The sequence below is a fragment of the Papio anubis genome, chromosome 11, assembly GCF_008728515.1.
Source record: "Papio anubis isolate 15944 chromosome 11, Panubis1.0, whole genome shotgun sequence".
NCBI lineage: Eukaryota > Metazoa > Chordata > Mammalia > Primates > Cercopithecidae > Papio > Papio anubis.
In genome coordinates this window covers 11,143,531-11,159,715 of record NC_044986.1, presented here as the reverse complement: position 1 = coordinate 11,159,715, position 16,185 = coordinate 11,143,531, and the positions used below count along the sequence as shown (strand labels likewise).

The 16,185-nt window shown below is 50.3% G+C and overlaps 1 protein-coding gene across 25 annotated transcripts in view; it reads left to right on the top strand.

The window, feature by feature from the left end:
- TACC2 (transforming acidic coiled-coil containing protein 2) overlaps window positions 1–16,185 on the top strand; it is a 255,604-nt gene that overhangs the window by 131,069 nt on the left and 108,350 nt on the right. For 20 of the 25 annotated variants that reach the window (XM_021943769.2, XM_021943767.2, XM_021943764.2 and 17 more), the window contains 2 exons: window positions 4,089–4,214; window positions 16,006–16,140. In XM_021943769.2, coding sequence (XP_021799461.2) covers window positions 4,089–4,214; window positions 16,006–16,140 — 261 coding nt within the window. The remainder of the gene's footprint in view (window positions 1–4,088; window positions 4,215–16,005; window positions 16,141–16,185) is intronic. The other 5 variants (XM_021943783.2, XM_021943782.2, XM_031652013.1 and 2 more) reach the window with 2 other exon arrangements.

The following is a 16,185-nucleotide window of genomic DNA, read 5'->3' as shown; positions in this document are numbered from 1 at the left end:
ATGAGTACAGAAGTGGGGAAAAGACAGTGGCTTTCTGATCGTCTCCACCTCTGAAAGCTTTCACTGAGTTATAGATGGAAGTTGTTCCCTGGCACTTAAAATAACTTCTTACATATGGTTTCTAATTTATTTTACTTATAAAAGTTGTATGTGTTCAGCATAGAACTAGAAAGTGGAGATAAATTTCAGTAAGAAGAAAAAACACAAATTATTTTTCATCACCGAAAGAGAATTACCATTAACACCTTGGCAACACTTGTCCAAATTGCTTGATTGTTCAGGCTATTATGCTCACGCTGTGTCTTTCTCTCTCTGTCATGTGCTCGTGTGTGTATGTCTATACATGGACTCTATAGACACACATACCCACGTATATCGATATATACATAAAATGTGGATCATGCTGCTAAGTTTTTTCAAGTGATGTTTAATTAATAATGGACATGTTTACATCTAGATACATGAAAATCTGTCTTATTTTTATTATCATTATTATTATTATTTGAGATGGAGTTTTGCTCTTGTCACCCAGGCTGGAGTGCAGTGGCACAATCTCCACTCGCTGCAACCTCCAACTCCCGGGGTCAAGCGAGTCTCCTGCCTCAGGTGCCCGCTACCACACCTGGCTAATTTTTTGTATTTTTAGTAGATACGGGGTTTCACCGTGTTGGCCAGGCTGGTCTCAAACTCTTGACCTCAGGTGATCCACCTGCCTCGGCCTCACAAGGCGCTGGGATTACAGGCGTGATCTACCGTGCCTGGCCTACTTTATTTTTTAAACAGCTGCAAACGAGCCCATCCTATGTCTGTGCCTCAATTTGATGAACTGCCCTCTACTGTTGGGCATTTTGGTTGTTTCCGGATTTTTTGCTATCGTGATTACAGTTGTGATCAGCATATTTGCCCATGCCCTTAATTATCTCCTTAGAATGAATTCTTGGAAGAACCATGGCTGTGTCAAAGGAAACAAAGTCTTTTATGGCTTTCAATGTGTGTTGCCAAAACTTTGGAGCTCTGTGTTTCCACTCAGATTTTATGACTTTGGAAAGTGCCATCGTCTGTAGTTTAGGATTCTACACATTGTGATTCACCAAGACGCCCTTCCGGAGCTCCTGCCATCCTCCCTCTTCTGGGCTCACTGCTTCTTCCATTTCTTCTCGCAGGGATCTCTCTCTCTCTGACTCCTTGGGTGTGGTCGCAGGGCTTCAGGATCTTGTTCTGGGGGAACTGGAATGGTGGTGGGAACATGGAGACTGGAGAATAAGCAGTAAAGTGTGGGTGCACACATGTGCTAGTCCAATCGTATTGAGAGGATAGTTGTGGGAAATTCACCCTGGACCTCCCCACTGTCTTTCGTCTCAATGCCAAAGGCACTTTATGGCTGAACATTGGGTTGACGCTTCAGGCTGATTCTTCTGCCTAGGATCAAGTCCCACTTCTTTGACCTGGCCTTGTGATCTGGCTCCTGTCCACCCTCTCCCCACATGGTCCCCGCCTTTTTTTTTTTTTTTTGGGACGGAGTCTCCCTCTGTCGCCCAGGCTGGAATGCAGTGGCGCAATCTCAGCTCACTGCAGCCTCCACCTCCCGGGTTCAAGTGATTCTTGCACCTCAGCCTCCTGTAGCTGGGATTACAGGCACATACCACCATGCACAGCTAATTTTTGTATTTTTAGTAGAGATGAGTTTTCACCATGTTGGCCAGGCTGATCTTGAACTCCTGACCTCAAGTGATCTGCCCACCTCGGCCTCCCAAACTGCTGAGATTACAGATGTGAGCCACTGTGCCCAGCCAGACTCCCCTTTCTTTATCTATACTCTAGTTGCAGTGACTTTTTGCAGGTCCTCTAGAATACCAAACTCCTTCCTGATTCAGGGCTTTCAAATACGTGACTCCCTGAATGGGGGGTAGGGCTGAGGGTGGGGGTATACTCTTCCTTATTTAAGCTTTAAAATTTTTTCTCGAGACAGGGTCACACTATGTTGCCCAGGCTGGTCTTCAACTCCTGGCCTCAAGCGATCCTCCAGCCTCAGCCTCCCCGAAGTGTTGGGATTACAGGCATAAGCCACTGTGCCCAGCCCCTCTTCCTTCCTCTTACTCTTCAACCTGTGGAACAAAGCCAAGTGTGGAGAGTAAGAGCATGACTCCTGGGGTCAGGCTTGGGTTTGTATCCTGGTTCTGCCACTTATCTGCTGTGCAACCTTGGATAAACTGCTCAGCCTCTCTGTGCCTTAGTTTTTACATCTGTAAAGTATGTTTAATAATAGTGTCCACCTCAAAAGGGTTGTTGTGAGAATCAAATACAGTGCTGTCTATATGCAGTTAGAACAGTTCCTGGCACGTAGTAAGCATCAGGAAACATTTGTTGTTACTGAGCTGGCCTCAGCATGCTCACCACACCACAAAGAAGTTTTCCACAACCCCCATTGTGGGCCAAGATTTCTTAGTTTGTGTTCTCATGACCATCTGCACCTTCCTTCTTATAAGTTACTGCAGTTGTTACTAAATAAATAAGCGGTTTTTAAAAATGTGTGGGCCAGGCAAGGTGGCCCACGCCTATAATCCTAGCATTTGGGGAGGCTGAAGTGGGAGAATTGCTTGAGCCTGGGAAATGGAGGTTACAGTGAGCTGTCATGGAGCCACTGCATTTCAGTCTGGGTGACAGAGGGAGACCCTGTGTCCAAAAAATAAAAAATCTGACTCTTGCCTGAAGCTGTCCCATGAGAGGTCCCATGAAGGTAGGGGCCGCTGCTCTCTTGTTCACAGCAGAGAATTGGTTTTCAATAAGGATCTGATCAAGGAGTGGAAAGAATGGTCCTTCTACTTATGGCTACAGAGAGGAGTTCCTCAGAAAGTCACTCGGGGACCTCCTCGATGAAATAATAGGGTAACTGACTACGAGACTATGGATGTCCAAGGACTGAGCCTCTTCTAGTTTCCCAAGCCAGCCTATGCTTGGAGGTTGCAGACTCTCTCAGTCCATAAAGGACCAGGGTTGTTTTTAAATTTCTAACTCATCATAGATGAAAACTTTAAAAAATATAACTAAATGAATTACTAGAAAATGAAATAAAACTCAAGGCCAGGGTTTCTCAACCTTGGCACTATTGATGTTCTGGGCCACATAGTCCTTTGTCTTGGGAACTGTCCTGTGCGTGGTAGGATGTTGAACCTGTCCGTTTATTATTAAATTTAACAGACATGAACGTACTCTATCAAATTGCTACAAAGGGGCTGGGCGTGGTGGCTCACGCCTGTAATCCCAGCACTTTGGGAGGCCGAGGCAGGCAGATCACTTGAACCCAGAAGTTTGAGACCAGCCTGGCCAACATGATGAAACCCCAACTCTACTAGAAATGCAAAAATTAGCCGGGCGTGGTGGTGGGTGCCTGTAATTCCAGCCACTCGGGCAGCTGAGGCACAAGTATTGCTTGAACCATGAGGTGAAGGTTGCAATAAGCAGAGATCTCCAGCCTGGGTGACAGAGCGAGACAGTCTCAAAAAGAAAAAAAGAGAGAGAGAGAGAGAGAAAGAGAGAAAGAGAGAAAGAAAGAAAAGTCTACAAAGGTTTCTAAACACTTAAGGTTTCTCTACTAATCTTGGCATAGACTGGTGACAGACCCTGCTTTGAGCAGCACCAAACTCATCCCTCATAGAAAGGGAAACTGAGGCCCTGCTCAGGATCCAGATAGAAATGTGCTGTTAAAACACATTGAAAACTTGGAGGAGGCCTGGCGTGGTGGCTCACACCTGTAATCCCAGCACTTTGGGAGGCCGAGGCAGGCAGATCACCTGAGGTCAGGAGTTCACGACCTGCCTGGCCAACATGGTGAAACCCCATCTCTACTATAAATACAAAAAAATTAGCTGGATGTGGTGGCAGGTGCCTGTAATCGCAGCTACTCAGGAGGCTGACGGAGGAGAATAGCCTGCACCCGGGAGGCGGAGGTTGCAGTGAGCGGAGATAGCGCCATTGCACTCCAGCCTGGACAAGAAAAGCGAAACTCCGTCTCAAAACAAACAACAACAACAACAACAAACTTGTAGGAATGTTTCTGAATTTAGGTTCTTACCCTTTTCTCTCCCCAGTTCACCTGTGGCAGATGATGTCATCCAGCCAGCTGCCCCCACAGACCTGGAAAGCCCATCCTTAGCTGCCCCTTCCTACCATGGCGATGTTGTTGGCCAGGTCTCTACGGATCTGACAGCCCAGAGGTACGGTGGGGGTCCTGGAGCTGGTGGTGAGACCCCAGGGCCCAGTCCTTGAGGCTGCCTCCCTCCCTTCCCTTCCCCTCCCCTCCCCTCCCCTGCAGTTTCACTCCCTCTGCACACAAACACAGGGTGTGCACACTTGTCCTGAACAGGTGTGTGCCAGAGCTGGGGCCTCTTTTTTGACCTTAGGAATGATCTGAGATACCAGGAAGACCGTCTTCCCTGACCCAGCCCCCAACACATACAATGGGCATTTTACAGAATTTTTTCCTATGTGGCCTTCAGGGGTCCGTATTTGAAACAGAAGCCCTCCAGTAGAGAGAAGGTGCTACTTCTCCTTTTTCAGGGAATGGTTGAGTTAGCTGCCTTCTGGTCTCCTGGGACAGAGCTGGATTCACTGCTCATTTTGTTTTTTTTTTTTTTTTTGAGACGGAGTCTCGCTCTGTCGCCCAGGCTGGAGTGCAGTGGCACAATCTCGGCTCACTGCAAGCTCCGCCTCCCGGGTTTACGCCATTCTCCTGCCTCAGCCTCCCGAGTAGCTGGGACTACAGGCGCCCGCCACCTCGCCCGGCTAGTTTTTTGTATTTTTTAGTAGAGACGGGGTTTCACCGGGTTAGCCAGGATGGTCTCGATCTCCTGACCTCGTGATCCGCCCGTCTCGGCCTCCCAAAGTGCTGGGATTACAGGCTTGAGCCACCGTGTCCGGCCCATTTTCTTTCATTTTTTGGTGGTGGTCAGAAAAGAGGAGGGTCAGCAGCACATGGCAGGGGAGCCAGAGGCCTGGGGTCCCTGCCCCTGCCCTTCTGCCATGTCACCTCCCACCAACCTCCCTTCTCCTTGCTCTTCACACCCCAGCAACCCCACACTCATCATGGTTCTCCATCTACACTGTGCTTGGCCTGGATTCAGGCCTCACTGCTCCTTCTGCCTGCAAACTTGGCATTTAACCCCGGGCTTTTCCAGAATCAGCCTCAGAGTCAGCTCAGATGCCCATATATGCATATATGGGCACACGTGTATACATGTATGCCTCCACATGTCTCTCTCCATACACACATGCATGTCTACATATGTCTATACACACATACACATGTATGTCTACATATGTCTATTACACACACATATGTCTGTGTGTGTGTCTCTCTGAATACACACGTACACACATTTGAATTTATGTTTATATCAGTGAAACATCTGCTTTTTGTTCGATATTGCCTGATGCTGGGGAAGCCATGGTGAATAGGCAGATACTGTCCCTTCCCTCCTAGAACTCATGGCCCAGTGACCCTTCCTCCAGGAAGCCTTCTCCCCAAGCTGAGAGAAACCTGCCTCTGAATTCCTGCGGTCGCCAGTTACGCCCCTATGTCACTGCCCTCCACAGATGCTCGTAAATGACCCGTATCTAATTCCATCTCCTTTGCAAGACTGGGAACTCCTCGAGGGAGGAACTGGTCACTTGTAATCTCTGGAATTGCAGTACCCAAGACGGCATTGAGCAGGCCCTGGAGGAATGGTGGTGACTTGAACCAGATGAGGGGGGACAGGGACCTGGGGGCCGGCCCGTGCTGACCTTCTTCCTTGGGGTGCAGGCAGGTAGCTGACAGCACCAAGACGCTTCTTCAAAACTAGGAGGAGGTTCCTGGTAGGGGAGAAAGCAGAGGATGGGATAGACAGGGCGGGAAGCTGCAGGCGAGAAGCAGATATTCCAGGGCAGCCATGCACTGATGTGGAATTTTAGATATTCCTTTTACAAGTAGGAGTCAGCGATAGTTCTTTTTTTTTCCCCCCCGAGACGGAGTCTTACTCTGTCGCCCAGGCTGGAGTGTAGTGGCACAATCTCTGCTCACTGCAACCTCCGCTTCCTGGGTTCAAGCGATTCTCCTGCCTCAGCCTCCCGAGAAGCTGGAATTACAGGCGTGCGCCACCATGCCCGCCTAATTTTTTTGTATTTTTTTTTTAGTAGAGATGGAGTTTTGCCATGTTGGCCAGGCTGGTCTTGAACTCCTGACCCGAGGTAATCCGCCTGCCTCGGCCTCCCAAAGTGCTGGGATTACAGGTGTGAGCCACCACACCTGTCTGAGTCAGCCATAGTTCTTACTTTTGTGTGAATTTTAACTTCTTAAAGGAAAAACCCTAGCTGTGAACGAAGGCCCCCAACACTCAAGAAGTATACAGAAGTTTCCAGTGAGAAGTGGGGCACCCCCTTCCTGTCTCTCCTATTCCTCCTACTCTTTGTCCCATTTGGCTCCCTGACCACCACCGTTTTAGGAAGACCCAGGGGCCTCTGGCTGTAGCCAGTGGGGCACACCCTCCCTTGAGGAAGCCTGGAAGGGAGCCGAGATCATTCTCACCCGATGCTTCCATCTTACAGTCGAGGGATGCGGGGGCACGAGGAATCTCCAAGCAGAGGATGGCGCTGGACTTGGCTGGATGGCTCTCAGAGAGCTGCAGTCCAGCAGGGGGTATGATGGGTGCTTCTGAAGGCCCCTCCCATGCCTGAGACTGCGTGTTTTCAGTGACTTGTCCCAGGCCCCATAGTAGGTGAGTGGTGCATGCTCTTAAGGCTCCTTTTGCCTGGACACTTCCCGTGCTCCAGGCACCATCCTGGGTGTGTTTCATTGAGTGTCTCCATAAATCCTCACGCCAGCTGTAGAAGGTGGGAGCTGCTGTCATGGCCGCCATTTCACAGTTGAGCAGACTGGGGCTCAGAGATATTAACATGCTCCAGGACACATAGCTAGTAAGTGGCAGAGCTGGGACTGCAGCAGCTCTGGCCCGGCTGCCCACCTGTGTTCTGAAACGTCCACTGGCAGAGCTGCAGGAGCGCTAGGCTTCCTCGAGACACCGTGTCCTGGGGCCCCGCCTGTATCTGTGGTCTCTCTCTAGTCCAAGGAAGGTAATGCATTAGGTAATGCAGTTGTGTTACCTGTAACCCTGACCAGGAGTGACCACAGAATGCAGGAAGGGACCAGTGGCTAAGCAGAGATGTCGGTGCTGAGAACTCGGCCAGCTTCTTGCCTTTTCTCCTTATGGAAAGATTCAGACCTCTGTGCAGAAGGCAGGCATGATTAAAACCGGGGGCAGTATTTGACTAAGGAATGAGCAATTTTGGTGCCTTGTCGGTGTTACTGAACATTTATCCAGAGTTGTGTTGTTTTGTTTTTACTGGATTGGTGGAAAAGAGATAGTTCTGTTAAGACCAAGGATTGGTCTGACTTTGGTCATCAGATGCCTCTGTAAAATACAGTTGGTCCTCATTGGCGGATTCCATATTTGTGAATTTGCCTTCTCACTAAAATGTATTGATCACCCCGGAATTGATACTTGTGGTCCTTTGTCAGTCATTTGTGGACACGTGCAGAGCTGCCCAGCACACACGTTCTCACCTACGGTTTAACAAGGCAACACCCTGCCTTCTTGTCGTGGCTCTGGCATTGTAAACAGGTGTCCTTGTGTGGCATGTTTCGTTCAATTGTTGTGCTTTTCATTGGTGAATACATTGTTTCAAACGAGCCCTGAGCATGATGCTAAAGTGCCCTCCTAAGTGCAATGATGAGCCTCAGGCGAAAAGTTGTGCCTTAGAGAAGCTTCGTCCTGGCATGAGGTGTAGTGCTGGTGGCTGTGAATTCAATGAAACAAAATTACCTATTAAAGAAGGCGTCTTTAAACAGAAGCACACGTGGAACAAGGTTATGTTTTGGTTGATTGGCTGATGAAAATATTGTGCCCAGAAACTCACAGGAACCTACCCCTATATTTCCTCTAGACGCAATAATTCAGTGTTTCCTAATTCAGGGTTCATGGCGACTTGATAGAATGTTACTGTGAATAGCAAGAATCAACAGCGCTCCACCTTGCCCATCTGATGGAGAAACTAAGCGGGACGTTCTAGTGTGCAGTGGCGATTTAACCACAGCACTGGCCCCGCCACCCCATCCACCTGCAATCCCTGTGCACTTTCTGCTTCCCGCAAGGACAGAGGCAGAGGGTGGGATGCAGAAGGAGGGGAGGGATGAACATGGGGCAGGGGGCAGGCTGTAACAGTCTTCAGGAGAGGTGTGCCTTTTCAGTAGTTTGAATTTAAAAATTAAATCAAAATGTGTGTGTGTGTGTATATATATACACGTATATATAGATGTGTGTATATATATACGTATGTATGTGTGTGTGTGTGTGTGTATATATATATATTTTAGATGTAGTCTTGCTCAGTCTCCCAGGCTGGAGTGCAGTGGCACAATCTGGGTTCACTGCAAACTCGGCCTCCTGGGCTCAAGCTAGTGTTCTGCCTCAGCCTCCTGAGTAGCTGGGATTACAGGCGTGCACCACCATGTCTGGCTAATTTTTGTATTTTTAGTATAGATGGCGTTTTGCCACAATGGCCAGACTGGTCTCAAACTCCTGACCTCAGGTGATCTGCCTGCCTTGGCCTCCCAAAGTGCTGGAATTACAGGCGTGAGCCACTGTACCCGGCAGAATTTTTTTTAATCAATAAAAAAAAAGTAGAGCTGGAGCATTTGCTTTAAGCCACCTGAGAGAAAAATAGAGAGCAAGCCTCACTCCTCCTTCCCTGTTGCCTGCTAATTCTTTGGTGCCCTGCCCTCTAGTTTCAAGAGCTGTTATTTTTCTGAGTAGCAGAAAAAGGAGAAGTCACCTCCATCTCTAAGGTATTTCTCAAATAAAATGAAAGGGATTTTGATGCACCCTTTCTCTATTGTTAATGCCACTGGAGGGCATCAAAATTTGCTTCCTTCCTCAGGGAAGAGCTGTGAAACTGCTTCAGGGGTTGAGCTAACCCTGGATGACAGAGAAAGCTGGGCCCAGATCTTCTAGAACTTTCTACAAATGACCACATTGCCTATGGCCACTTGTACTCTCATCTGTTCAGTATTTTCATTTTTTAAAAAAGCAGAATGAGCCTGGGTAACCCTGCCTCTACAAAAATTAGCTGGGTGTGGTGGTGCGTGCCTGTAGTCCCAGCTACTCAGGACGCTGGGGTGGGAGGATTGCTTGAGCCCGGGAGGTGGAGGTTGCAGTGAGCGGAGACCAGGCTGAGAGCTGGGGTGACACAGGGAGGCCCATCTTAAAAAAAGCAGAATGGGTTTTCAATGAAACCTTCCAGCTGCTGTACCACTGTGTATTAAGCAGTGAAATGGGGCACATCCAGGAGCCTCCTGTGCTTTTCCCACAGTCAAGAATCCACGCAGAGAGGTCCCCTGAGAACTTGAGGACTCCCATCCACAGAGCTGAGAAACTGCTCACCGGACTCGTGTCTGTGGGTCAGACTTCAGTGTGCGTCAGAATCACCTCCTGACAGCCCAGATTGCTGCCCCCTTCCCAGAGTCTGATTCAGGGGGGCTGGGAGGGGCCCACGCCTGCATTTCTAATCCTTGGAGGGCCACCAGGTGAAGGCGGTGTTGTCCAGGCGCTTGCTTTTCTCCTCACCTGTGAACAAGTGTGAGCAGCTCATCATAGCTCCTCAGGAAGGCAGACCCCAGGCCCAGCAGCTGAGGGCTGAAGTTTCTGATCTCTGACTTTGGACAGAAGGAGGTGGGGTGGCCCCTGCTGAGTGTCATAGCCTCACCAGAGAGTTTCCAGATTCGGGAGCAGAGTTTAAAGTGGTCACAAGTTGAAAGGCCAGGGAATTCATATTGACCACAGCTTCTGTTTCTCCTCTCGCTTCCAAATCATGTAGTTTCTTTTATTTTTTTTCTGTCTGCACAATAAGATTTTTTTTTGTCTTCCCTCTATGTGTATGCGTAAGTGAGTTCAACCACCTCACAAAGGTTAGTGGAACCTTTATTTAAGCAGGTGCCTTATTAAAAACTGAATGATAGGCTGGGCATGGTGGCTCACGCCTGTAATCCCAACACTTTGAGAGGCCAAGGCAGGTGAATCACCTGAGGTCAGGAGTTTGAGACCAGCCTGGCTATCCTGGCAAAATCTTGTTGCTACTAAAAATATAAAAAAATTAGCCGGGCGTGGTGGCGGGCATCTGTAATCCTAGCTACTTGGGAGGCTGAGGCAGGAGAATTGCTTGCACCTGGGAGGCGGAAGTTGCAGTGAGCCAAGATCGTGCCATTGCACTCTAGCCTGGGTGACAGGAGTGAGACTCTGTCTCAAAAAATAAACAAACAAAAACTGAATGATAAAGTGGAGGAATTATTTTCAATTTAGAAAATGGATCTCCCAAAAGTCTTCTCTGAATAATAGAATTCCTTTGTACCCTTTAGAAGGTGCTTTTTGACATTCATGAATCAAATTTGTGAAGCCGGCCAGGCGCGGTGGCTCACGCCTGTAATCCCAGCACTTTGGGAGGCTGATGCGGGTGGATCACGGGTCAGGAGATTGAGACTATCCTGGCAAACACAGTGAAACCCCGTCTCTACTAAAAAAAATACAAAAAATTCGCCGGGCGTGGTGACCGGCGCCTGTAGTCCCAGCTACTTGGGAGGCTGAGGCAGGAGAATGGCGGGAACCCGGGAGGCGGAGCTTGCAGTGAGCTGAGATCGTGCCACAGCAGTCTGGCCTGGGTGAAAGAGTGAGACTCTGTCTCAAAAAACAAAAGAAAAAAAAATTGTGAAGCCAGTGACCAGCGTGCTGAGTAAATTGGGGTGCACCGTTGCACTTCTGCAGAGCCTTTGAGTTTCCAGTGTCTGGCTGGCTGCTGTTGGGTTGAGCCACATGAATTGCCACATTGGCAAGTGTCAAATATTGAGAATTTCATACGGTTCACACGAACACAAATTTTGTTCTTGTTTTGGTTTTTCGTGCTTCTTGAGCTGCTTTATCTGTATAGGTAGATTTTGACTTTCTGAATAAATAATCTTGGATATCAAAGATCACTCTCCTTTTATCCCTTGTGTCTCAACCCCTGTAGCCTCCGTACACCAGGACTCATCCCCAGAGAGCTCAGGACATAAGCAAGTCTTGCCCCTGGGCCCGCAGAGCTGCTGGTGATGACCAGGCATGGGGATTTATAACTTCGACGATCCAAGCCAGACCAAAGCCTTGCCTATGGTTTTGGGATGGTGTTTATCACTTTTCCCTTGGTGAATATTTTCCTTCCTGCTTAAGTTTTGCTTGGGCCAAGTTTGAAAATAACGTCCCTCCTCTGAGCACGGGCTCACTCTGTGAAGGTAACGTGGATAGACATGTGCCGGGGAAGAACTGAGCAGCCAGTTCGGGGTTAACTGCGCAGGAGCCCAGCGCCCGCTGGAAATCTGCACATCAGCTCATTTGAGGCTGCTGGCGCTCTCACGTGAACTGGCTGGTGCTCGAACGCCGGTGGATCTCACCAGCGACCAGAAACGTCTGGACATGCCCTGCCTCGGAGCTTCCAGCCAGTTCACAAGCACCTCTCAGCACCTTCTGATTTTGGCTTTGGGGCTTTTCAGTGGCTGCCTCTGAGAGATGCCTGTTCTATCTCCCATTGCTGAGTCTTATTTTATCAAGTCCCAGGCCTCGGTGGGACTGGCTGTTCAGCATTTGTATCAACCAAGCCTGGCTCTCCAAACCCACAATTTCACAGCACTTTCCTTTCTGCACTTTGCATCTCACCTTCAGCATGACCTGAGTCAAGCCTTAACGCTTGCCCTATTACGTGATCATGTGCACTTGGGGATTCGGGAAGAAAAAAATCAAGAGGCCTGGGAGGAAGGGCTGTTGTGCTAAATGCCTTCCAGATGGTGATGTGAAATGGGAGATAAGATGCTGTCGCCCATCTGGCCAACAGGACCGCTGTGTTCAGCCTGCACCTTGGGGGCTGTTATCACCCTCCCGTGACAGCCTGGGCCACTCTGGTGTTTGTCCTTGCACAAGGGCTGAATTTGGCAGCTCCAGCCAATCTCTGAAATGAAATTTGCTATCAGTTCAGTGAGGGATTTGCCCGGCAGGACTCAAAAGCCCTGAGCAGGGAATCAAAGGACAACAGCTGCTGACGGTGTCTCACTGCAGCCGGACCTGCAGGGCTGAATGCGAGCCCTGGAGCTGTGTGTATGGCTGGAGACTGCAGCCGAATGGGCAGAGTGACCAGTTGTTGTTTGTGAGGACCTTAGCAAGGTGCTAACTCAGGGATAGCAAGCTCTTCCGACCCATCGTCTCTGATCCATTGGTAGTAGTTCTCTAGGGGTCTGTGTTGAGATGGATTCTGAGGTCTTGTCCAGCTGGGCTTAGCCGGAAAGAACGCCTTGATCAATAAGTCATGGCTGTCTGCTAAAAGCGTGGTGGTTTCTGTGCTGTCAACTCTGTCCTAAACAAAAAGAAATAGCAGGTTGAATTTAAATCAGCGTATCCTTCCTCTTTCAAAAATATAAATACTCCACTTGAATTTGAATTCAGCTTCTTCGTTATTCCAATAAAGTTTGGAAAACTTTATTTTTCCAAAATAAAGTTTACTTTATTAAACGCTGATTAACTCCTTAAATGGAAAAAGGCATCCTAGACGTTTAGCCCCAGGCTCACTTCCCACCGGAGGAAGACAGCAAGATAACCAGCAGGTGGATGAGACCACAGGATGTGTGGACCCCATGTCGGTGCCCTGCTCTCCCTGGGCTGGGTTTGGCAGCTGTCTGGAAGGTTCTGCAAAGGCCTGGGATTGGTCCTGGGCATTTGTTCAGGGCCCGACTTCCTGAGAACAATGACTTTAAGAGGAGTCACTGCTGGTCACGGGAGGCTTGAATGCAGGCAGAGCTGACCGGGGTTGTTGGTGAGGAGCTGGCTGCCGGCTGCCGCTACCTGCTTGCTCAGTCTGCTTGAGCAACATTGCCCTCTGGCAGCTCAGGGGGAGTTCGAGGGACCTTGTTTAGGCTCCTGGAGGACCGGCTTCCGAATGCCTTGGAAAGTCAGGGAGGGCTTTCGTCAGAGGAAGGACCTGATCAGAACTTGAGTTGGGTCATTCTGGTGGCTGTGGGGCCTTGGATCTGAGGGGACAAAATGGAAAGCAGGCACAGCAGGATAGCCCCAGGAGTCCTGCTCAGAGAGGACGGATTCCAGAAGGAGAAGGAGGTGACTCAGCAGGAAGGGGTGATGAGGGGCATGGGAATGAGAGAACTGGAAGTCAATGCCAGGGCCTGGTGGGCTGATGGTACCACTACCATGCTGGGAAAATTGGGGGAGGAGGAGGAGGGGGAGGAGGGAAGAGAAGTTCTGTTGGGCGCGGGAGGTGTCTGTGGGGGCCCATGTGTTAGCGCTTGGGCTTGGATGGTGAGTCACTGAGTGTTTCCTGGTGGAAGCGTGACCTCCTCGGCCCCTGGGTGTGAGCCAACAGGCGGTGGAAGGAGGGGGGCGCCTTTCTTAAATGAGCTGTTGAGTCACACTTGTTTGGTGCCTTTGGCTAATGGGACCCAGCCAGTGCAGGAAGGGTGTGGCTATGGCAGTTGGGACCAACACAGGGAATGGAGGAGGGAGCAGCCAGGTGGCCCCTCAGGAAGAGGAGCAGCTGTGGGTGTTAAGGGCAGGCAGGGGAGCTTGGTGAGTGAGCCTTGGTTGTGCTGCCCCAGGGTGTTCTCAGAGATGGGGCAGGTGTAGCCTTGGGCATCTGCATCAGATGCCCGCAGAGTTGGCTTTGCTGTGATTAGCAGTGGGCCACATATCTAAGGTAGCATCCCCCCCTCCCCTCTGCCATCATTTTCTAAGACAGATCCTTCCTTGCAGTTTGATAAACAATACCCTTACAGCACAGAACCACAAACAATTCCACCTTTCCTCAATTTGCATTAAACTAAGTAAAATCTTGGTGGGATGTGTGTGGTGGAGGGAGGAGCACAGCAGTGTGATTTCTTGAGAAAGCAAAGTTAGACTAGTAGTTTTGCGTTTGTAAGTGGTCCATTTGCCGATTATGAGTACATGTCGGCCTCCAAAGTGCAAAATAGCTCTTTTAAGGAGCTTAAATGCCCCTGGTAGTTTGCATTATTCATTTTGAGTCATTCTTTTATGAAATAATTAATTTTAGTCACTGCCCAAATTGTTACAAATAATAGTTTGACAAAGGAGGCCAGTCACTCCATCTGTAAACCCACTTCGCTGTTTTGCTGGGTTTCCTCCAAGCACTTGTAATTTTTGTTCCCCCATGGATTGGTCTGCTCTGGGCTTCCCTTGGTCGTTATTCCTTGGGCTCTGTTTTTCTCTGTTGGTGGGGCCCCAAGGGAGCAGGCAGCGTGGGTTCCAGCCCTGGCTCTGCTCCCACTCTTGTTGCAGCCAGCTGGACACTTGGCGGCGCCCCCTCTGCCTGCTGTGGGCGGCCTGGCCCAGGGTTGGGATCCTATGTGGCCCCTGTCCTCATGGACCTCTGAGGCCAGGACGGTGAGGGGCTGGGCAGTGCCTGCTGGACCTGCAGAATCTGCTAAGCTGTGACCAGACTTATGGGCAAGATGGTGTCCTCTGTCCAGTGTGTAGTGTGAGCGCCTATGGCAGCTGCCCTTCAGACCAGGGTGCTGGCCTCTCAGGTGGACCTCGAGAAGATGGAGTGAGCAGACACAGCAGCCCAGAAGCCCACGAACCCTGGACTCCTGCAATCTGGGAGCTCCCTGCAGGTGTTTACCCCCAGAGGGAAGCAGTGATCCCTCACTGAAAGGGCTGTGATGCCACAAACCCCAGCTACCACCTCAGGCTGGGTTTCAGGCCCTCTGTGCTGAGTCTTCTATTCCACCTGGCTACCCCAAGACACCTTCAGCCTGGCCAGTCCCACTGTGGACAGGAGCAGGGATGGCTGGAGAGACGGGGAGGGCACCACCCTGAAAGCTGTTCCCAGGCTTTAGTCTGTGGAGGCCATTGCTAGCATTGCTTTCTGCCAGCGGGGAAAATCAGAACCTCTTCTGTGCTGGGTGCCTAACTAAGCCTTTTGGCTTTCGTGGGGAGTGGTCTCCAGTGCTACCTCCGGAGGCCCCTGCACACTGTGGTTCCCCAGTTGTCCAGCAGGGGGCACTCGTTCCCTGCCCGAGGGCCACACTCGGCTCTGAAACTCATTCCTCCCCCAGGACACCGGTGGCCCAACTGGTCCCGGGGCAGGTTCCCAAATTACCCCATCAGCCTTTTCCCCTGGATTTTTCTCAGCCTTGGGATCTGCGGGCAAAGCTTGGGGAATTTGTAAAGTTGTATTTTAGTTCTCACCTCATAGAGTTTTATTGCCTATCAAAAACGAATAGAAATCATCATAAAAAAAATCCTCTCCTCGGCCGGGCGCGTTGGTTCACGCCTGTAATCCCAGCACTTTGGGAGGCCAAGGCTGGTGGATCACGAAGTCAGGAGATTGAGACCATCCTGGCTAACACGGTGAAACCCCGTCTCTACTAAAAATACAAAAAATTAGCTGGGCGTGGTGGCGGGGGCCTATAGTCCCAGCAACTCGGGAGGCTGAGGCAGGAGAATGGCGTGAACCTGGGAGGCAGAGCTTGCAGTGAGCCGAGATTGTGCCACTGCACTCCAGCCTGGGCGACAGAGCGAGACTGTCTCAAAAAAAAAAAAAAATTCCTCTCCCCTAAACAAAAATCAAACGAGAAAACTCACATAGCGTGTCCTGGACACCTGAGCTGCCTCTGTTAAAGAAACCCCGTTTTGCAGGAGCCTAAGAAGGGAGGAGCTTAAGGGCCTGGCCTGGGAGCCGCTTTGTTGCAGCCACAGGCCCTGCTGTGTAGAAGTGGAGGCCTGGGTGGGGAAGCTGGGGAGCCCTGTGTTGGGGCTTAAAGAGTCCATTCCATGTGTGGGCGGGTGGGTTGGCTGGGGTGAGTGGGGCCTGATGAATGTGCCATTAATGAGCCCAGCCCCATGTGGAATAATTCCCTCATTGTGTCCCCAGCATCTCCCCAGCTGCTGCCCGTGCGGGTCTTGCTCCCTCGGCTGCAGAACACACAACTTCGCCTTCTGCCCCAGCTGGTGACGGAGTAGAAGCTTCTACTCCCTCCTGCCCAGATCCGGCCAAGGACCTCAGCAGGTATTGTGCAAGCCCCCCTCCACAGCAGCTGCCCCTGGAGAGCAG